This window comes from Phoenix dactylifera, unplaced genomic scaffold, assembly GCF_009389715.1.
Source record: "Phoenix dactylifera cultivar Barhee BC4 unplaced genomic scaffold, palm_55x_up_171113_PBpolish2nd_filt_p 001164F, whole genome shotgun sequence".
In the NCBI taxonomy this organism is placed as follows: Eukaryota; Viridiplantae; Streptophyta; class Magnoliopsida; order Arecales; family Arecaceae; genus Phoenix; species Phoenix dactylifera.
This window is the reverse complement of record NW_024068503.1, coordinates 36,512-58,017: the sequence shown is the minus strand read 5'-3', so window position 1 is coordinate 58,017 and position 21,506 is coordinate 36,512. Positions and strand designations below refer to the sequence as shown.

Sequence of the window (21,506 nt, the reverse complement as noted above, 5' to 3'; positions counted from 1 at the left end):
TTTACCAGCATATCGTCCGCGTACACCTCCATGTTCCGGCCGATCTGCTCCTTGAAGATTTTATTGACGAGCGCTGGTAAGTAGCGCCAGCGTTCTTCAGACCGAAGGCATTACCTTGTAACAGTACAGCCCCCTGTCTGTTAATGAAGGGGCCGTTTTCTCCTCGTCCTGTGGTTAGCCAGGTCATTATTTGGTTGACGGCCGGAGAAGGCGGCCCATGGAAAGACCGCACTGGTATATCCGGGAAGTCGCGGTCGACCCAGTTGGTCTAATTCGCGGCGAGCGGAAAGCTATCCTTAGGGGCACGCCTTGTTCAGGTCGGTTAGTAGTCGACGCACATCTCGCACTTCCCGCTCGCCTTCCGGACCAAGCTACGGACGTTTGCCAACCACTCGGGGGTAGCTCACTATTCCTGTGATGAGACCTGCCCCAAAGAGTTTGTCTACCCTCCTGGTCGGACCCACCCGGATCCGATCCGGTGGGCACAGTGTCTCTTCTTTCTGGCTTTACTCGCGCCCTCCCGGTGGGATCGGCGTCGACGGTTGAGAGGCGTGAGAAATGACCTCCGGATCGATCCCAGGTACATCGGCCGCCGACCAGGCAAACACATCAGCATTGGCTCGGAGGAATTCCACTAACCGGAGCCGAGCTTGCCAAGTCGAGGTTGGCACCGACCCGGACCGTGCGGTCCGGGCGGCCTTCTTTGAGGGGAACTTCGATTACGCCCTCGGCAGGCTCCCCGTGCCGAAGGCCACTTCGTCTCTGCGTCAAGGGACTCGAACGCTTAGGGCCTCCATGGGCTTCTTCCCTTTGAGAGTTGCTAGGAAACACTGCCGTGCGGTTGGTTGGTCACCTCGGACCCTCTCCAATCCCGGCCGCCGTGAGGAACGCATGAGCAAATGGTAGGTAGAAACCCAACCGCGCGAAGGGCGTTCAGTCGAGTCGTCCGAGGATAGCGTTGTAGGCCGAGGGGACACGGACGACCAAGAACCCGAGTCGCACCGTGGCTTCTGCGGGTGCAACGCCCGCAGTCACAGGCGCTCATGACACCTTCGCCGAGATAGCGTCTCCAGTGAATCCTATGAGGGGGGTGGATGTTTTGTGTAACAATTGTCGGGACAAGCTCTCTTTTTGGAAGGCTCGTAATACAAAATATCAGCTGAGCTTCCACTATCACAAGAACACGCCTTACATCATAGTTCGCCATAGTGAGAGAGATCACCATGGCGTCAATCGTGGGGAGTCTGAACCCCCTTTACATCTCATCACAAAAAGTGATTACATTTCCGACCCGCTGCTCTTCGCGACGGCCACATCCTGATGCTTCCCGCCGAGCCCCTGCGTTCCTCACGGGCCGAGAGCAAGCCCCCAGTGATGGTGTGGATCACTCCCGCAACGGGTCGATTCTGTTCCCGAGGCTCCCTGAGGGGCCGGGTCGGCCGGACGCGGGTCTGCCGGGGGACGTCGGTCGTTTACATATCGACCGAGACGCCCTCGGCGAATGAGAGCCTCGATCTCGTCCCGAAGCTGGAAGCAGTCTTCGGTATCGTGGCCGTGGGTCTCGGTGGTACTCACAGTACGCCCGAGAAGGCCTCCTCCCAGGGATCTTCTTCATCTGCCTCGGGACCGGGAGGTCCTCCCGCCCCTTGACCTCCATGAGGATCTGGGTCCGGGGGGCCCAGGAGTGGGGTGTACCGGTTGAAGCGTCGGTGCGGAGAACGAGGGCGTGTGGCGCCGTGGTTCCTTGCTGGTGGACGGGCTTCTGCGCCGGCGTTGAGGCGTCGGGCTCCTCCTCTGGGGTGCCTCTTTTCGCCTTTTCTTCCCGGGCTTTAGAGGGGCCTCGGCGGCCTCCTTGTTCCGGTGGGATGCTGCCTCCTCGGCGTCTGCATACTGGTTTGCCCGAGATAACAGCTCCGGGAAGCTCGCGGCAGGCGTTTGTCCAGGGAGAAGGTGAGTCTGCCCTTCCGGAAGCCACGCTTCAGGGCTGAGAGAGCCACTTCCTGGCTCAGGTTCCGGACCTCCAGTGTAGCCTTGTTGAAGCGGGTGAGATAATCCCGCAGGCTTTCTCCCTCGTTTTTGGCCGGACATCAAAGAGGGAGTCGGAGACCAGTCGCCGCCTGCTACTGACGGCGAATGGCTGATGAAGAAGCGGGTGAACTGGTCGAAGGACTGGATGGAGTTAGCCTCCAGGCCGGCGACCATGCCCCTTGCCGGGCCATGGAGGGTCGCCGGGAAGGCTTGCAGAGGAGCGGATCCGATGCTCCATGGAGGAGCATAAGAGTCTGAAACTCTCCACGTGGTCCCGCGGGTCCGCCGCCCCGTCGTAGGGTTCGATCGCCGCATTTTGAACCCCGGCGGGTTCGGGGTCCGCAGGATCCTCGAGGCAAGCGCCGGCTGGGAGGAGATCTCCAAGTCAGCGAAGGGATCTTGGAGTGGCCCTTCAGGACCTGGAGTTGTCTGTGGAGATTGTCCACCGCCGGTCAGGGAGCGCGACCGGTGGGTGGGGGACAAGGAGCGGCGCGAGGGGACCGACTAGAGTGCGGGCCCCTCGAGGACTGGGGTGTCTGAGAACGCGCCCGGGTCCGCCTCTCGTACCCCGCACAGCTCCGATGAGAAGGTCCTGGCAGAATGGACCGCACTCGAGAATCCTCCTCGCGCCGGCGCTCCTCTCCGTGGGAGAGGAAGGAGCGCGGTTGTGAGGAAGAGGCGAGTGCTCGGGGGCAGCGGCTCCTGAGCCCGTTGCGGCACCCGAGAGATCACACCCTGCAGATTCTGCACTGCCTCCGCGAGGGTGCGAACCTGCTGGGCCTAGCTTGGTCGAACTGAGCAGCTTCGACCGTCTGAATGGGAGAAGGGCGGTGGAGTGCTGCTGAGAGTGCGTTTGGGGACGCAGCAGCCTCTCGGCCGGAGGCGCGAGAGGCTCCGCGACCGAAGCATTGGAAGCTCCGCGACCACCTCGCCGTGCCATTACGATCGTTCTAAGATCAGGCCCTCCTTCTAGCGGCCAACTGTTGCTGGTGGTCCAAACCGAGAACGATTGGCACTGCGGTGTGAACGGGGTTCCGTCTGAGTTGTTCTTGGTTGGTGTTGGTTGCGCTCCGCCTTCCGCCAAGAAACCTGCAAACAAGCCTTGCAACCACCACTAGGGTGGTGATGGCCCTCCGACGGTCAAGTCAGAGGAGATTGGAGGAGGAGGAGGGGTGATAATCGCAAGTAAGAGAGTGCTCTGGGAGATATTGCTCACCTCCCCCCTTTCTCCCCCAGCCGCATATATACCTGGCTGGGGGGTCTCTCAGGGGGGTTCGTTATCGTGGGGCACGATGGTGTGGCCACTGACATGGCCGTTACAGGGCGTCGTGGAGCAGCACCGGGTACGGCCACGTCAGGGGCATAGTGGGGCTCCGCTTTGTACGGCTGATGCAGGAGATCGTGGAGCAGCATCGGATACAGCCGTTGCAGGGAGTAGTGGAGCAGGAGGCCGCGGCGTGCCTCTGGGGAATAGCCTGTCGTTATCAGAGATCTCCGACTCGGGGTCGGAGCGCTGGATCAAAGGGCAGCCGACTCGGGGTCGGGCTGCGGAGCCGAGGATATCCGACTCGGGGTCGGATTGCTGGATCAAAGGGCAGCCGACTCGGGGTCGGGCTGCGGAGCCGAGGACGTCCGACTCGGGGTCGGATTGCTGGATCAAAGGACAGCCGACTCGGGGTCGGGCTGCGGAGCCGAGGATATCCGACTCGGGGTCGGATTGCTGATCAAAGGGCAGCCGTAGTCTTCCTGGGCGCGCGTGCCGGTCACGTGGGGCATGGCGGCTTAGTTCCCCCGTAACAATAGGAAAATAGAAACATGGGCGATTTTGTAAATGACATGTGTGATGGGCAGACATCTTATTTCACTCATATGATATATTGGTGACATAAAAAAAGTGAAATAGTTCAAGAAGACAGATTGCATGATGAAGAAAGAAAACAGGGAAAGCATTAGCTACCAAAGCTAGAAAAAAGCTTAAGAAATCTACTGCAATTTGAGCCCCACCTCCTCCTCCTCCCGTAGCATCAAGAAAAAGATGATCAAGAAGGAAAAAGATTGGCTTTTGATTAATCACAACCATTCAGATGGCCATGGGTGGCTTGATTTATTGAAACTCTATCATGGCTGTTTTAAATGAGAAGAAATACTTCTCAACCCACAAAGCACGTCATTCCAAATTATATAAGAGAATCTATTTCCTTCAGGATTTGTCAAACTCAACTTCGGTGGTAACAGTACATATTCGTGTGAAACGTCATTACAAACCCATTGGCTTTGGGGACATGCATTAGAGGCCCAGAACCCGACCCATGACCCGTTCTCAACCTGGCCAGCAGAAAGTCGGCCCGGCCCGACGGGCCTAGGCTGGCCGAAGCCCATTATCAGCCCTACTCTCCTCTCTTTCTCCATCTCTGTCCTGTTCCTTACCGGCTTCTCCACAATAAATGAAAAACTCATTTCGTTATTTGACATGTATGAACATTATTCTTAGAAACATTAGAACATATACACACACACACACACGTACATAGGGATGTTGGAAATATTATTCGGATTTAAACTATTTTAAGATTTGCATATATTCTAAGATAAATAATGGTAATTGCATAAAAAACTAAAAATGGGAGGCAATGAGGAGGAACCAAAAAAATTAAAAAAAAAAAAGAAACAAGGGGACGGAAGTCAAGAGGGTAAAAGAATTGGTGAAAAGGGGGTTTAGTAACTAGGCACAATTTTACATTATCTGTTTCTAGTCATCTATAGTTATGATTTTCAACTTGAATTTTTAAAAAGATCACTGCAATATGATCATAATTGATTAAAAAAATAAAAAGTATTCAATTTAAGAAGATGATCATATATATCTTGTCTGTGGAGGAGATACTTAAGGAGGTAGGGTTGTATTTAAAAAGGGAAGGAAGGTGTCTATTAAGGGAGCAAGCAAGCAAGGTAATGGTTGAAGATCGATCCCATGATTGTATGGTTTAATACAATAAAGTTTTCTATAGGTTTTGACATTCATCAGCCAAATGGATAAATTGTCATATCAAATGCGCTTGCAGGTGTAAAGAGAGAAACTTTATCACACCTATACTATATTTTATAATAGTTGACATATAAGGTCTCGAAATTATTAATCTACAAAAATAAATTTTTGAACTTAACAAAAGCATAACATCGATTACTCGCACAAGAAAAATGCGAAAGCTCATGTTCATAAAGGCAGCAGCCAAAAACTTGCATTCAGTTGAAAGGATAGTATAATTTTCTCAAAAGCATCTATCAATTTTCCTAAATACCCAGAATAAGAGTGCTGCTCAAAATCAGTGAGGCAGTATCATGATCATTTACCAATAACCAAAATACAAAACCTCTATCAGTTAAGACTTCACTAAGGTAATTCAGTACAAAAAAATCAAACTGTATCATGCATCCTACAACATGGATGAGCATGTCAATTTTGGACTTGTCATCACCTGGTTGAGCATCTCTTCTAACCACTTACTCGTTTCTTCTCATTTTGACATTGAGAGGCACTTCCTTGTAAGAATTGACCTTCTCAGCTGCCCTCCGCATAGGCCTTCCAAGTGACGATCTCCTTGACCCTTGATGATCTTTTGATGAGTTCTTTTCTTCCTGTAATTCAACCTTTACAGGGTTCATGATGGCATCTGATTTGGGTTGAGCTGAGGAAGGGTCTAGCTGAGCAGAATTGTCTTCATGCATGGGGTCATTGGTCAGAGAACGGATTGGAAATTTTATATCCTCTATTTCGAACAATCCCTCGGTAGGTTCACAATGCTCAGCATTCAGATTACTGGATCTCCTTCTCAAAGTCCTGCTACTAATGTGAAAGGCCCATGGACATTATTGAATACAGGATTCAATGGTGAAAAACTTGAAATATTGTACCATCACAAAGTCAAAGTAAAACATGTATTACTTTCTGCATTCGTTCTTCTCTTTTGCCGCAACTTGTTGAGGTAATGTAGTAGTTCCTAGGGCTGAAAGAATAGAAATTAGAATTGAAAAAGTGGGGAAGTGTCTGAGATGGATATCAGATATCGAGAAAAAAAAAAATCCAATTTACATCGACTTCTCAGTTTGCGCTTCCCATTGGGACTGCAAGCCTTCTGGTAACTAGCTAGATGGGATGCGTCTGGCACAAACTCTGCCAACTTGTTTTTATTCTCCTTAAACTGTAAATTTTGGAGCATTATCAGCATCCATGGCTTGACGAACAATTTCAAATGTTAAAATAGATCAAATTGCTAAATACCACAATGTTTATATTCTTGTGTGGTTGTTTGTGTTGTTTATAAAGTTTCTTTACTTCCTGGGAGAAAAAAATGTGTTATTGCTTCAGAATTCACATGAAAGATCAATAGAAAAACATGAGGTAGTGTTAACAGGTGCCAGACCTCCAGTTCTAAAGTCTTTGTTCTGAGAGCTGCTGTCATGCATCCAAGCTCATGCTGCATTGCTTTTAACTTCATACAAATAAATACAATATCACAAATTTCGACTATCACCAGAAGCGGTACAATGTTTTTAATGGTACATTCATACAGGATGGAATAAGAAAATTTCTAGCTTTCTGAAACCATGATATAAGTTTCCTTTGTAGTTCACTATGTAGAAACACATATATCAAAGGAAAGAGAGAACAACTTACTCTGTCTTTACCTAAATTGAACTCCTGCAAATCAAAAGCAAAACATGGTTGAATGGAATGGAAAATTTTAAGAAAACAAAAGAAGTGTTTGTTATCAGTGCAATTAAAGAACAGGAGAGGATAGGATAAAGAACGAACCGCTAGCATCTGAGAGTTAGTATGGGCGAACTGTGCATTCTGCTGATGTGCTTTCTGCAGCATGAATCGGAGCTTCCGCAACTCGATGCCGTTCATATCTATGATTTTACTGTTCGATGACCAAAATCAAAGGACAAATGAATTAAAAGAATTCCACTTGAATCAAATTAAAAGGGAGGAGAAAAAAATCTATTGTACCATCAATCTTTCACAGAAAAGAACATACTTTTTCTCCTCAATTATCTTCGAAAAGAGCGGAATTTTCCTGGAATTGGGTCCAAAACCACCAATAGGTCAGAAAAACCCCTCTTTTTAAGTCTTAGGAAGAGAGGATAACAAGAGATGAAACCAAGAATGGGGGGTTACCGTGAGGAGTTGGGAAATGTAATTCTTAGCACTCACAGTGGGTACGGCCTTCACCATTTCTTGATCCTCCGCTTTGGATCTTGGCGACCTCCTGATGCTCGTCAAATTGGTGATGTCCGAGAGCCTCTTCCTCGTTATCAGTGACGTCATCGTCTTCTGGTTGCCTTCCCCCTTGGGAATCCCCGCTGCCATCCAATCAGAATTTCATTACACCCCAACGCAAACAAAACAAGAATACCCAAACCCTAACCCTAGAATTAACATAGAAGACCCCAGAAGAAGAGAGAAAGATCGGTTTTTAAGGGGAAATATGAAAAAAGTAGGTTAGGGAATTACACCCAAGGCCTTCAAGGACGTCAGTTTCCGGGTGAAGAAGGCCAACTCCCTCTATGGACGACCAAGAAGAGAGCTCCCAGGAATTCTATCTCCGCCTTATAAAACCTTTCACGGCGGCCGAGATATGAAATAGATGGAGCTACGGAAAGAGTGTAGGGGAAGATCGCGGTGTGGGGGATGAGGTTCGGATAGGCAACGACTATCCGAAGCTGGGTAGTCCGAGCCTAGCTTCCAAAGTCAAGCAATCCGAGCCTAAGTCGGGGGCCGTCTGGTGCCTGTTTAGCTCATCACCTAACGGTTCGGAGTAGTAGACTTGTAGTTAGGAAATTTGGATGATATTAGAGTTTCAAGTAAAAGTTCCCGCATCAGGGGGTGTAGCTCATATGGTAGAGCGCTCGCTTCGCATGCGAGAGGCACGGGGTTCGATTCCCCGCACCTCCATGTCGTTTTTCCTTTAAAATAAGAGAGCATTTTGGTAACAAAAAAGTAAGCGCTAAATTTGCCAATTTTTTAATATTCAATTTAAAGTTTTTTTTTTTTTTTTGGAGAGCGAACTAGATTGAAATTCAAGTCTTTATATGTACAGCATTGCAGCAATAATAATGCTACCTAAATAAGAAACTATCATAAAAAAATATACTCAATCTGTATGTAGCTACTAGTCTATTTTGATCAAAGTGGACCAAACCATCGAGAAATATAGTAGCTTGTGTGTCCGTCTGTGATGAAGATGAAATAAAAAGAAATCAATAAGTTGTCTCCACCTTTATATCTCCATGTCAATTTGCCTTCAAAATAAGAGAGTAATTTGGTAAGAAAAAAAGTAAGAGCTAAATTTACCAAATATTTAATATTCAATTTAAAAAAACAAATTGGAGCGAACTAACTTGAAATCCAAGTCTTATTATATGTACAACATTGCAGCAATAATAATGGCACCTAAATAAGGTACTATCATAAAAAAATGTACTCAATCTGTATGTAGCTACTGGTCTATTTTGATCGGGGTGGACCAAACCATCGAGAAATAGAGTGGCTTGCATATACATGTGTCCGCCTGTGATGAAGATGAAATAAGAGGAATCAGTAAGTTATCTCCACCTTGATATGTATGAGTCATTCACATGACCAACTCACACTGGAGTGCACATTATAAACCATGGTGCTAGTGAAAATCCATGTAATTAGCAACCATTGCTACTTATCTTGATCTTGGAGCATATGGCATCAAAAGGTGATCATAGATAGGCCGGGATGTTGTTAACTGGAATGATAAAATTCTTGCATAAAAGGGCTGCCTATAGCTTTTACATTATTGATTTGACAAAGTTCTAAAATTGTAATATGAGTGGGACGAGCATGGGTTGAGAAGTTCTTGGAATTGTTGCAGCATGAGTCAGAAACGAAAATTCAGGTGAATATATCTATGGAAATATTGGGGTGTTTAATTTGGACGGTGGTGGCGATCCAAGCTAAATTCAAGCATTAGAGTGGCTTGCGGATGGAAATTATTGATGCTTTTATGTTTATATACATCCCAAAGAGGGAAGAGAACCTCCATCGATTTGCCCGATCAACAATATATCGTTCGGCTGGAAACATATATGCATCGATCATGAATGAAACGCACCAGCTTTATTACAGTTTCTTCATATGTGAATTTGGAAATCAAAGCTAAGAAAAATGAGTACAAAGAATAAAGAAGGTTCAGTTAAGTAAATAATATCATTTCCGCATGCAAATATCAATACTGATTATCTTCCCACCCTCCAGTGTAACTTTCTTCCAGCCTTATAACCTTAAATTCTAGCACCTTAACCTAATACATCATATAAACTAAGCCATGAATAAAACGCAACGAACGGCATCGAAGTGTATGAATACAAAACAAAACATGCTTTAGACTTTCACAAGTCTTCTTCACGCCTTGGGGAGAATATGCATGATGCCAAATGATCAACCTGAACCAAAACATGCCTGGTATCTCTACAGACGCATATGTCAATGGAGATCATGGTTCCGCTGTAGATTTCTCATCGGCCTCATCCTTTATGACCACTGCATCTATCACAGTCCCATAGGACCCATCCCTTCCCCTGTAAAGCCGAGCAACCACCAGATACACAAAGAAATTGACCACATTGATACCACACAACACCCAGTAGAAGCAGTCCAGCCGGCTCTGGTTGAGATTGTTTCTAAGCCACCCCTTCTCCACTCCGCCTGTAGTTCTCCCAACAATCTTCACCAAAGCAGTGCTCAACCAGCTCCCAATCCCGATCTCACTAAGGAACATAGCACTGCTAAGACTTCGAGTCCCATCGGTGGCCTCGTCGTAGAAGAACTCCAGTTGGCCTACATACGTGAACACTTCAGCGCTGCCCATGAGGAAGTACTGAGGTAGCAGCCAGAACACGCTCATGCTCGTAGCCTCGGCATGGTCTCGTCGCTTCTTCTCGACTACAGCAGCGGAGAAGAAGGCAAATATGGATATGAAAAGGCCGACTCCCATGCGTTGGAGGGAGGTGATGCCGCGGCGATGGCCCGTGAAACGGCGGAGGAAGGGGACAACAAGGCCCTCGTAGATGGGGACGAGGAGGAGGGCGTTAATGGCGGCGAAGACGGAGACCGAGCCTGGGGAAATGGCGAAGTGGGGACCGAGCTTCCGGTCCATGATGGTCGCCTGGCTGATGAACAAGGTGGAAAGCTGGGCGAATGAGATGGAGAGGGCTATGGTGGAGGCCCATACAGGTAGGACTCTTACGAAGCATTTGAACTCCTCTACTTGAGTCACAGTGCAAAGCCTCCATCTGCTGGTGCCAATGTCTTTGACATCAGTGACAACGGCTGCCTTGTCCAAAAACCTAAAACCAATGCATGGGTTCAGGTTAGAGAGGTTAATTAAGGAGTTAGCATGTATGTTGGTGCTGAATATTAGTGATGTGGTCTTATATGTACCATTGTGTGCTATTTGGTGATGTAACAATTATTACCAAAGGGGTGTATCATAATCGATACTGAGACAAGCAAGATACAGATAAGTGGTAAAAATTCTTCTAGGTCTAAACAACAAGGAACCTCATATGAAAACCAGGTCGACAAACATAAAGGAACCTTCATTATGTATTTTGGCTCGAATTTAGTGTTATATATCTCTACTAAAGTGCATGAATCTGTAAAGACTGTAAGGAAGGGTGTTTTAGCCCTGCATCGGTTATATATCGGAAATGTATTGAATATTTATACAAGATCAAAAAAATTAAATAATAATTTTTGACTAAATTTTTTATACGAGGATCTGAATTGTTATACATAATATCAATATGAACTAGGGAACACTTCTGATTATCTTTGTTGGATAAGGTCCTGGATCATTACAGATCCACTCAATCAACTTTTTTTTATTTTTGCTGAATTCGTAAATTATCACAAAAAATGTGTGTTATGAACAAAAATAAATTAGTTCCTTAACTATAAATTTAAGGAGGGTATAATATGGGCAGTGTCACTTAATAATTCAATTTTGATCCATGTATTATATATTTTTCAGCTTGGATTAGACCAAGTTATTTCAGGTCATTCCATACCAAAAGCAGGTCAATCTAGTTCACTTACAACCTTAGCGTTATACTACTGAATCCATTGTGTTTGTCCCGTGTCCATTATAAACACTTGAGCCACTTCTATAGATTGTTTAAGAATTTCTCATAATTTGCGAGAAACCAAATGATCCATCTTTTAATGTTTGGTCTGAATTGGACTCACATTCATCTACCAAAAGGAACATAATAACAAAAGGAAAAGGCCAAATAATCAGGTGTCCAATAGCCCAGAAACTGTTTAGAGTAAAGAGAGGAACTTTTTTACAAGTTCTTTGTAGCCGTCCCTTATGTGCAGAGGGTTTTCTTAGCTTGTCATAAGAACTTAAAAAAGTCTTTATCAGAAAACTCGTAACATTCTTAAATGAGCTGATTGAAATGGAAAACCATGTGTCAGCCAACTGTTTCACACTGGAAGCCAAATATTCAATACCTAACCTGTTTCTACACATAAAAGCCTCATGTTATATTTTTTTCCCCCCTTAAACAAAGCTGCTTAGTTTGCAGGCCTCCACGAACTTTGTGAAAGTAAAACCAGAATAGATTATTTGCAAGCAGAATATTCAACTCAGGAATTATTTATTGTCATCCTTGATAGGTACAGCCAGTACTGATAAGGGATAAGCAGGGATAAACATGAAATTAATGTTTGGAACAAATTTTTAATCTCCATGCACGTAATCATTACCTAGTACCAAAATATAATAATTATATGATGATCACTTTTGAATAAAAAAGACAAGTATTCTCTTGCTATTTTAAGTTATACATTTTACTAAGAAATAGATGTTTTTGCCTTTTCACTAAGCAACAGGGATAAAAAAAATTGACATAACTCTGTTTCGGTGTACCTAAAGAACCACCCATCCCCGTTTATCCTCTCTTTGACCATATTGTTAAGGATGAGCAGTCCCGTTTCGCAAGAATAACTTGTTTGGGAGTACTTCCAGGGATAACACAGAATAACACCCTTCTGCAGTGTGTAATCCCTTACAAACTAGATCTAAAATTCCAAAATGCAGCAATGATTTTTTTTGATATATATATAAAAATGTAACAATGAATTAATTCCAAGAGCCTTTAATGAACTGCATGACTTGCTATAGATTACCCATCCAGCATCTTTCTACAAATCCATACAAAACTAGTTTTGTCTCACTACGAGGAAGAAAAGAGAAAAATAACAACCGCAGCAGCAGAATACTAGATTTGATTGTCTTCTTATGTTTAGTCCTGTTAACTGAACACTTTATTCTCAGTCCTTGATTTCTTAATTTTCGTTTTTATGTAAAACAACTTACATATTTGTGAAAAAATAAGTCAAAGTGGATGTAATGGATTAAATCTGAAGATAGATGTGTAAGGACTAATCATTAATTGGTACTCAACCAAAGGACTTGATGAAACAAAACTTCTGAAACAGGAATCTGGAGAGTTTGGAAATTGGAACGAGGTTGTCACACTAGTCAAACTCCCCTGGCAGAAAGCGCATGCACACAAGTAGGCACAGAGGAAAGTAAAAAATAAAAAATAAAAAAAATGGGATTAGAAATAAGTTACATTTATATTTAATAAAAAATCTACGCTTACCTTCTTAACATATATTTTTATTCAATATTTTAATTTATAATTTAATAAAATATTAATCAAATGTTAATTTTAAATAGAATCTAGATGTCATATGAGAAAAAAAAATAAAAAATAATTAAAATAATCTTTCGGCCATCCAATGATATTAAAAAAAGGATGTGCATACTCTCCTCGTTCAAAAATAATTTTAATTTTTTATATGAGATAAATAAATTTTTTTAATGCTGTTAATTTAATTGAATATAAGTGTATATTTTATAAGTAGTTGGATGTAATTGTAATAAATGCAGAATTTTTTAATTTAATTAAAAAAAAGGGGGAAAAAAGAGAGATACCAAACCTGTATTGGTTCGTGTGGGGCAGCTTCCGAGCGCCAACTATATCCGACTCCTTGGTCTTCACCTCGTACAGCTCCTCCTCCCTCACTCCTCCACTCGCCGCCGCCACCACCACCCCCTTTGCATGGTTCCGGCACGCCGCCGCCACCACCTGCACAAACCTTGTAAAAGCGCTACCCACCGGCCTCTGATACCTGTAGAACCGAGCCCCGGCAACAAGCACCAGTATCGACACCATCGTGGAGGCCGCCGGCACCCCGAATCCCCAGCCCCACCCCATCCTCTCCTCGACAAACACCATGAGTGTTATTGCAAGGAGGACTCCCATGTTGATGGCAAAGAAGAACCAGTTGAAGAAGGAGTACTTCTTGTGGGCCTCATTCTTGTCGGCCTCGTCGAACTGGTCGGCCCCGAAGGAGGAGACGCATGGCTTGATGCCCCCGGTCCCGAGCGCGATGAGCACCAGTGCTGTGTAGAGGAATGCAGTCTGTTTGGAGGTCGCTGGCTTGCACACGCTGCCTGGCAAGCCCGGCACGCATGGCGGTGGCGGCGGACGGAGACCGTCGACGGAGGCCGACAGAGTCAGCAGTATCATACCCTGAGACAACAGCAGAGATTGAGCTCACCATAACTATATATATCCATGTTAATGTGGGAGAAATTTTTAGTCTTTTTTATCCTAGTACTTCATGCAGCAATAGCGAGAGCTCAAGAAGTCTGCTAGGTTTCACTGCTTAGAAGTCAACAATTTTTTTGAGAAGATCAGGACTCAACAGTCAACAAAATTTTCCTTTAACAATCTGGAGAGGCTAAATGGTCTTATATAAAGTTCTGGAAAAAAATAATCTGCCTTGATTTTTATTTCTCAACATCCCTAGATTTTTATGAGATTTTGAGGAAACAGAAACATTCTAGATAAAAATGTTTTTTTTTAAAATGTTCTGAAAAATTTGTAACATTAAAAGCATAGTTTTGAACTAAAGAATCAGGATAAGAACCTTAGCACTAGCTAAGGATAAACTAACAAGAATGTGATGTTCTCAGTTGAGAAAAGCGAAGAATTTATTCTCGGTTATCTATTCAGAATGGTTACCCACTCCATCCTGTCTCTAGTTTTACCCTGTACCATTCTTAACCAAGAGTTTTTCATGTCAAACTTTTGGGCAAAACCTGTCCTGATACTGGTGATCATGTGAATTTTATTATCTTTAGGTTATACCTAAAATTTTATTTAGAGAACTAAACTAAAAACAAAATAAGCCCAGAGATTGAGGGATTCAAATTGCAAGTTCAGAAAAATATAGATAATTTTTTTTTAAAAAAAAATAGAAACTATCTTAACCATTCTGATGTGAAACTTAATTCTCTCAAAGCCCGGAAGAAAAATACACGATACATATGCTCCCTCCAAAATTCGAAGACAATGTCTGACTTGATGGATTTTTTTTTTTATTTTCATTATTTCATTTCTTTGTTACTTCATGTAGCATTCCGGTGAGCATTAAATTCTTGTATTTATTTTCCTCTGTCAATGGACTGGCAGCACTGGGGAATAGTGATCTGCTAAACTCACCATCTCCCTGTTGGTGGAATGGACTGGCAGGAGCCAGCCAAATAGAGGCACGCACAGGGAGACAGACAAAAAGACAGGTAGAGATTAAAAGCATTTTGTTACTGTGGTCTTCAAGCCGTCTGCATGATATGTTTGACGCAATAACACACCCTCCATGCTCCTAAGCATGCAATCAAAAAACTAAGAACTTGAACAAAAAATTAGAACCATACCACTGCATAGATGCATGAAAAGATGACAATGGTCAAGAACCGGCCAAGGTAGGCGTCAGCGAGGAATGCGCCGAGGATGGTGAGGATGAAGGCCGCCCCGATCCAGTCGGTGGTGTGGGTGGCGGCGTCCGGCAGCGACTGGTGCATCTCCTTCACCAAGTACGTCACCATGTTCACTGCTATGGCATAGAAGGCCATCCTCTCCGCCACCTCGTTCGCTAGCAACAATTCATTCACAAATACATCAGAGCCTCACACTTATCACCTATGATGAAGGGGGAGGCTAGAAGGAGTCGAAGTTATTTACCTATGATGAAGGGGGAGGCTTTCCACCCTCCTGTCTTCCGCTTGTCCGCTGGCCTTCCTCTGATGTCGACGGAGCCGTTGCTCACCAAGTGCGTGGTCATATCGTCACCACCGCCGGCGGCTTCGACCTCCATTGCTGTTACTTCGGCCTGTGGACGGAATGGAGGAGGAGAGTGCATGTGTCTGGGATTTATTGGGGGGTTGGCCGCAGGCGGCAATTATTGCCAGTACAGTTGGGTAGCAGCTGTCCGGCTAGGTTTAGCGTTCCAGCTTTCTACGGTCGGATGGGCTCAAAAACGTGTACCATATCATGCACAATGCACCTTCTTCCTTCTTTTCTTTTCTTTTCTTTTCTTTTCTTTGCTAAAGCGAAAATATCTCACACACACACACACACATATATATATATATATATATATATATATATATGTACGGATATAGTTAAAAAAAATCAAAAAGCAGAAAAACAGAGCTGTTGCACCAGCCGGAAAATGTATACAAGTATAGCACATTCAAAATTTAAATTCGAATGAATTTGAAATTCAAATTTTGAGCAAACAGTTAAGAATTCCTCTTCTAGTGAGTCCAAAGTTGGCAGCTGTTATAATAGCTAAGAATTCCTCTTCTGGTGAGTCCAAATTTGAATGAATTTGAAATCCAAATTTGAATGAATTTGAAATCCAAATTTGAATGAATTTAAAATTCAAATTTGAATGAATTTGAAATTCAAATTTACAACTGTTATGGCAGCTATGAATTCCTGGAATTGGGTTTCTTCGTCACTTGCGCAGAAGACTCGGACTCGTGAGTCCATTCCAACAAAACACACCCATCTGGCTCCAATCTGCTCGGATTCTGCCATTTGTTCATACATCACTCTACAAAGACTACCTTTTTCCCTCAAAAATAAAAATATACTTTTATTTGTTGATCACTTGCATAAGGAGGAAAAATACTAAAAAGACAGCAATCAAAAATGAAACAGAGCATTTATCAAATGCAGAGTTACAATAATAATTAGACGTCAAACATTAGTTCATATAATTCACCACCAAAAAAGAAAAAGTTCATATATGATTACAGCTAGATTTAACCAACTAAACCAGATTGCATAAGTTTATTTAACACTTACATATAGCTTACCAAATATCAGAAAATAGATAATTAATTATACATAAAAGTTCATAAAATTAATCTAGTTTCTTAAATTGGTAAATAGTTTTGTCATGTGGAAGAAAACATATATATTTCATCGCTTCTAGATAGGTTGAAGTTTGGACTGGATATCATCTCATCAACAACTGATCATCGAAGGAGTTAGATTTTGATCAAATGGTTCTAGAATATAGATAAATTCTTTTTTTTTGTGATGGGTTTGGATCAGCGAAGAGAATTTCGCAAGAATCTACCAATAACAAAATTTAAGAACTGTCACCTAAACATGGCACGCAATTGAAGCTTCTTCATAATATTCTCCTGCAGCATGCCTTTTGTTCTCTTTCAACAGAGAGTCATTTTCTTTTTCTTTTTTTTTTGGTAAAGAGTCATTTTCTTTACTACAATATTGTAAGTCAAATGTGAGAGTTTATGCAAGAGAGCTTATAGTTTGCGAATAAATTAATCCATAAAAAGAGGGGCATGTTGTACATGAAAAAAAAAAACTATATACACTACACTATATCCTCCTGATCATCATCAGAAACGGATCGAGTCTCTTGCAGAATGAATCAGCATGATTTCTGAGTTCTGACAATCTAGAAGTGGGTTGCAGGCTTGATCTTGGAAGCGTTCCAAATATCGTTTTCTCTTCATGCATGGAAATGGTGCAGGGTGGCAGAAAGGCTTCCAAGGAAGAGTACGTAGTCGATGGAGAAGGATTCAAAACTGCCGTCCCGATGGGTATAAGTTTGGGGGATGATCTGACGTCAACAACTGCTACTTGTGCTGCTTCCTCTTATCCTCGGTCATAAAATAACCAGGTCTTGCGTAGTAGCATTATTTCTTTTATTTTTTTAGTAATGCCAGGTTGCCTGGGCTGTTCATATTTCGTTTTGCCAGCCTGCCAGCTGTCTCGCGCACCTGGGCTAGTTTTCCTGGGCAACCGGCTCCGGCCTGCCATAACCGGGCTTAAAATTTTTCTTTTAAATTTTAAAATAAATTTGAAAAATCTTTCAAAGAATTGTATTTATTATACTTACATTTAATAATTTGTAAAACCTAAATTTGCATCTAGTTAGGTTAATGACAATAGTAAAACCATTTCTCCCTCGTGAAAAGTTGAAATTAGAGTGGATACATTTTCTTATATCCTTAGATAGCTATTATATCAATTAAAGTTATTTTGGTTATTTTTGAATTTTTTTTTCGAACGTGGTATTTGAATCTCGGAAAAAAATAAACCTCAGAAAGGTGAATATAGATTCTTCAAAATTACTAGGCATAAATATAACTCTAAATTTTAAAAGCTTTTCCGTTGATTGGTGCTATATTGCAACTAATAAGGTTTTGTTGTTCATTATATGCATCACCACGATTAATGAATTTAATGGCAATGATAAGACTGCATCGATAAAGTTTTGTTGCCCCCACTTATTCCAACACTGGAAGAGCGATGGAATATATGGAGAACAAAAATAAAAGGTAAAGAGAAGAAAATAGGATGGGATTGCATGTTCTCCATAGTGTGTTGGTGCCTATAGAAGGAGAGAAACAAAAGGGTTTTTGAATTTCAAGCTACATCTCCGGAACTTGTGACTCGGAAGGCAATATCTCTTCTCCAAAATTGGACGTCCTTTTACAATGGTGCAGCAAAAGAAATAATCATGAAAATTTGCAAAACTATTACAGGAGCGGCGGGGGAAAGCCTACATGCATGACTCGTATCTTTGCTTGTTTTTTGGTTGGGATTAGTCATACCACCTTTCTAATTCTCACCAAGACCTCACATCATCTCTTAATAACTATGGGTTCGGCTAGGATCGTATCGCTAACAAAGCAACCCAATATGTAAATAATTCTTAGCAAAAATTAATTTTCCATCCTCTCGATTACTATAGTATAACAAAATCTCTCTTTTGATTGGAACTGCTAGTTTCGGTCCACAAATATTGCAATTCCTAATTCCCTGTCGCTAATAGCTATTTCAATATTTTAAAATCTCGAAGATGCCCTCACAACCCTCACCAAAATAGTTACAATGCGATGAAGAGATTTCGATATCCTGGATGATCGTAATTCATCGGTTTAAGTTAAGGTAATTAATCTCGATACCCCACATCTATTATTTATGGAAATTAATTCGTTTATTGAAATCGCTTTTTATTATTCCCTGATATCCTGTGTGATCAGAAATATTGAAATCGCATATTTTTTCAAGTAGGCAAAATTTCTTCTTCTTCATTTGCGAAATCTCTTCTTTCTGATTTGGTTCTATTTCTTTATAAAATGTGAACTGAAAACAGTCCCAATTCTTAGTCTATTAATGTAAAAAAGGGTCCGTAAAGAAGAATTTTCCCTACTCTATGTCATCATTCTCTTCACAGCAAATGTTAAAATAACATTCTGCATTATCTCTTCATCACTTCCTATTTTTTCAGTTGTCATGGCTTCAAAAACACAAGCATCCTGGTTTTTATGGTTGTTTGTTCTTATGGTAGCAAAGCTCATACTATTTTCATTTTTGAAGATACAAATCTCGATTGAATATACAACAAAATAGCGGAAAGGTAGAAACATCTATCTACTACAATGGTGAAATAAAATTTTATGTTCCAAATAAGCCGAAAATGCTTGTTATGCTCATGAGCGATAAGAATGTTTAGAATATGCATCAAATATACGTCAACTTAAATACATCGGTGATCAAGATGGTTGTTAATCATTCTCCATGCTTGACTAAAGTTACTAATGTGGTAATCGCTATGCGGTAATGCACAAGATATTTGCATTTCTTTTTCTTTCGGTATTCTTAGTTTTAACTAGTATTGTATTGTATATATAACTTTTTTTCAGTATGTAAGTACAAATTACGAGCTACCTATGTGCAAATTATTTTAAGCGCAAAATTGATTGTTAATATATTAAAATTTTCTACAAAATATTGCAGGGATAGTGGCTCATCCCAGAATGTTGAGTGTAGATGCAGGTGCAAAAATAATTCAAAGAGTGGCTGCTTGTGTTTTACCTCTTTTAGCAGCTCAAGTAATTTCGGTCGAGTTGTCAAAGAAACAAAAACTGCAATTGAAGACAAACTTAGTCAAAAAGATTCTTTGGATGCTTGGAAAACCTTTGTGGAGAGTGTTGATGAAGAGTTCAAAGATGTGGAAACTCTTTGTAACAATTTGCAACTTCTGTATCGCAAATTGCAAATATTTTTTGTTTGGGAAGAATGATCGTCAACGAGTGATCGTGGAATGTGCATATGAAGAATATGAATGGTGTATTCATGCCTCTCGACTTAGGAATCAAGAAAGATTTGCAATTAAAACAATGAACAATAAGCATATATGCAGGGAAGGTTTGCAAGTCCAGTCTCATCCTAAGGCTTTGAAATGTTGGGTTTATAACATTATTAAAGAAAAACATCAAAATATGCCGTTATATATGTCAAGTGATATGGTAAAGAATATTCGCCGAGAATATGGTGTTAAATTGTCATATCGTCAAGGTTGGTATAGGAACGAGGTGGCTATAAAGAAGCTTTATGGTCACATATCACTATCTTATGACCGGATACGCTAGTATTGCGACGCCATTCTTCATACCAACCTCGGCAGCATAACAGATTATGAAACAAGTGATTCACATGCCTATTCATTTCATTTCATGCTTCAATAACGGATTTCATAAAAAGATGTAGACCTCTGATTTTTATGGATAGAACATTTATAAAACATAAGAACGAAGGTATACTACTTGGCTTGACTGTCGAAGATACCAATGATGATAAGCTCCCCATAGCTTATGTTGTGGTTAATACAGAGACTGATGACAATTGAGAATGGTTTTGTTAGATTTTGAAAAAAGCAATTCATACTTGCAGTGACTATCATAGTCAACAGTTTATGATTACGATGAATAGGCATCAAAAAATTATTAATCTAAGATGAATGGAGCACATGCTATGTACATGAAGGGAAACACAAGGATACGCCAACACGAGAACAGGAAGCCGCATTTGGGATGGGGTATTGGGAGGTAGAAGAGGAGTTTTATACTTAAATAAAAGATGATATCCGACGTTACAACTGTGTCTCACAAAAGGCTTTTCTAGTCATCAGCAGCATTTGTATCTATCATGTACCATGCACGACTAGATCATAAATGTGGACCCTATCTACCTAGTCCGGCATGGTGTTGATCACTCTTAGTGTTGGAGTCTGGTCTTAAGATTCTCAGAGGAGCTGTATCAAATAAAATTGGAAAAATTTGTGGTGGGCATGACTGATTTAATTACTAAGAAAACTGATTTATTGAGACAAAATTCTCTAAAGTCTAATATGTGCATTTGCCATGTATGGAGCAACATGCATATTGCACTTAACACCTAACTATAAGCGAAAACTTGGTCCTGATATACATGAGGGATATTTCGTGCCATAACAATTCGATGGAGGATTAGGGTTGTATCTTCCTGCGAGAGAAGGATGAAACTTCCTTCGCGAGAATCTACCATTGGATTATCCACCGGTCGCTTTGAGAGCTGTGCAGATGGATGAATGGCATAGTTTAGAGTGCTTTGAGATCTATGCAGTAGATGATCTAAAGATTTATGCGACAGAAGGTTTCGTACGAAAGATACAACCCCAATCCTTTGAGAGAAATACCATAGTATACTTATATAAATAAAAGGAAAAAAAGCACAGCTGACAATATAACTATCAAATTGCCTATGCAAACAAATTCTGATACAAAGTGGAGCCATAGGAAAGTTAAACATTAGGCATACATCATTTTTTAAATAATTTGATTATGATGCAATAGATTGCCACACTAACTGTTAACGCTTATGATTAATAAGTAGCTTAATAATCCTAAAGTTACTAAATTATAATTCTCCTTGCTCATATGCGGCTTCTTGAGCGGCCACATAAATGCCAATGGCCTGGCAGGGAGTACATGAGAAGCACATCTACTTGCTTTTACATACAACTAATTAAAGAGACTGAAGGTGACTTCTTGATCAACTATCACATGCATTCCATGAGTTGCAGTCCATTTGTAGGCATCAACAAAGCAAAAGTTTCCCATGCTGAAATAGATATCTATTTGTCCGACGAGATTACATTGCTCATGCACCTAGATGCCTAAACTTGAATTCATGCGCAAGTGGCATGGATCCTAAAT

The 21,506-nt window shown here is 41.9% G+C and overlaps 2 protein-coding genes and 1 non-coding gene across 3 annotated transcripts; 1 reads left to right on the top strand and 2 right to left on the bottom strand.

The window, feature by feature from the left end:
* Positions 1-5,239: 5,239 nt before the first annotated feature.
* On the bottom strand, positions 5,240-7,357 carry LOC120103890 (shugoshin-1-like). The gene is made up of 9 exons (XM_039121626.1): positions 7,191-7,357; positions 7,068-7,106; positions 6,842-6,950; positions 6,704-6,727; positions 6,450-6,518; positions 6,308-6,364; positions 6,119-6,227; positions 5,972-6,032; positions 5,240-5,872 (listed from the first exon to the last, which is right to left on the bottom strand). Exons 1-9 carry the CDS (start codon positions 7,355-7,357, stop codon positions 5,530-5,532), a joined length of 978 nt encoding a protein of 325 aa, XP_038977554.1. The 3' UTR covers positions 5,240-5,529.
* Positions 7,358-7,911: 554 nt separating this feature from the next.
* On the top strand, positions 7,912-7,984 carry TRNAA-CGC. Its single transcript has one exon. It is a non-coding gene; the product is annotated as a tRNA-Ala (tRNA).
* A 1,260-nt stretch (positions 7,985-9,244) lies between these two features.
* LOC120108081 (protein NRT1/ PTR FAMILY 8.2-like) lies at positions 9,245-15,342 on the bottom strand. Its single transcript, XM_039121628.1, has 4 exons — positions 15,163-15,342; positions 14,856-15,073; positions 13,073-13,668; positions 9,245-10,407 (listed from the first exon to the last, which is right to left on the bottom strand). The coding sequence occupies exons 1-4, from the start codon at positions 15,338-15,340 to the stop codon at positions 9,555-9,557; spliced, it is 1,845 nt and encodes a 614-aa protein (XP_038977556.1). The 5' UTR covers positions 15,341-15,342; the 3' UTR covers positions 9,245-9,554.
* Between the last annotated feature and the right edge of the window lie 6,164 nt (positions 15,343-21,506).

Coding starts and splice junctions, on each gene's coding strand:
- LOC120108081 (XM_039121628.1), bottom strand. CDS start 15,340: ATGCACTCTCCTCCTCCATTCCGTCCACAGGCCGAAGTAACAGCAATG. Junction 13,669..14,855: donor TTTCATGCATCTATGCAGTG/GTATGGTTCTAA, acceptor CTGTTGTCTCAG/GGTATGATACTGCTGACTCT. Junction 10,408..13,072: donor CCCCACACGAACCAATACAG/GTTTGGTATCTC, acceptor CATTGGTTTTAG/GTTTTTGGACAAGGCAGCCG.
- LOC120103890 (XM_039121626.1), bottom strand. CDS start 7,357: ATGACGTCACTGATAACGAGGAAGAGGCTCTCGGACATCACCAATTTG. Junction 6,728..6,841: donor CTAACTCTCAGATGCTAGCG/GTTCGTTCTTTA, acceptor TTTGATTTGCAG/GAGTTCAATTTAGGTAAAGA. Junction 6,228..6,307: donor ACAAGAATATAAACATTGTG/GTATTTAGCAAT, acceptor CAAAATTTACAG/TTTAAGGAGAATAAAAACAA.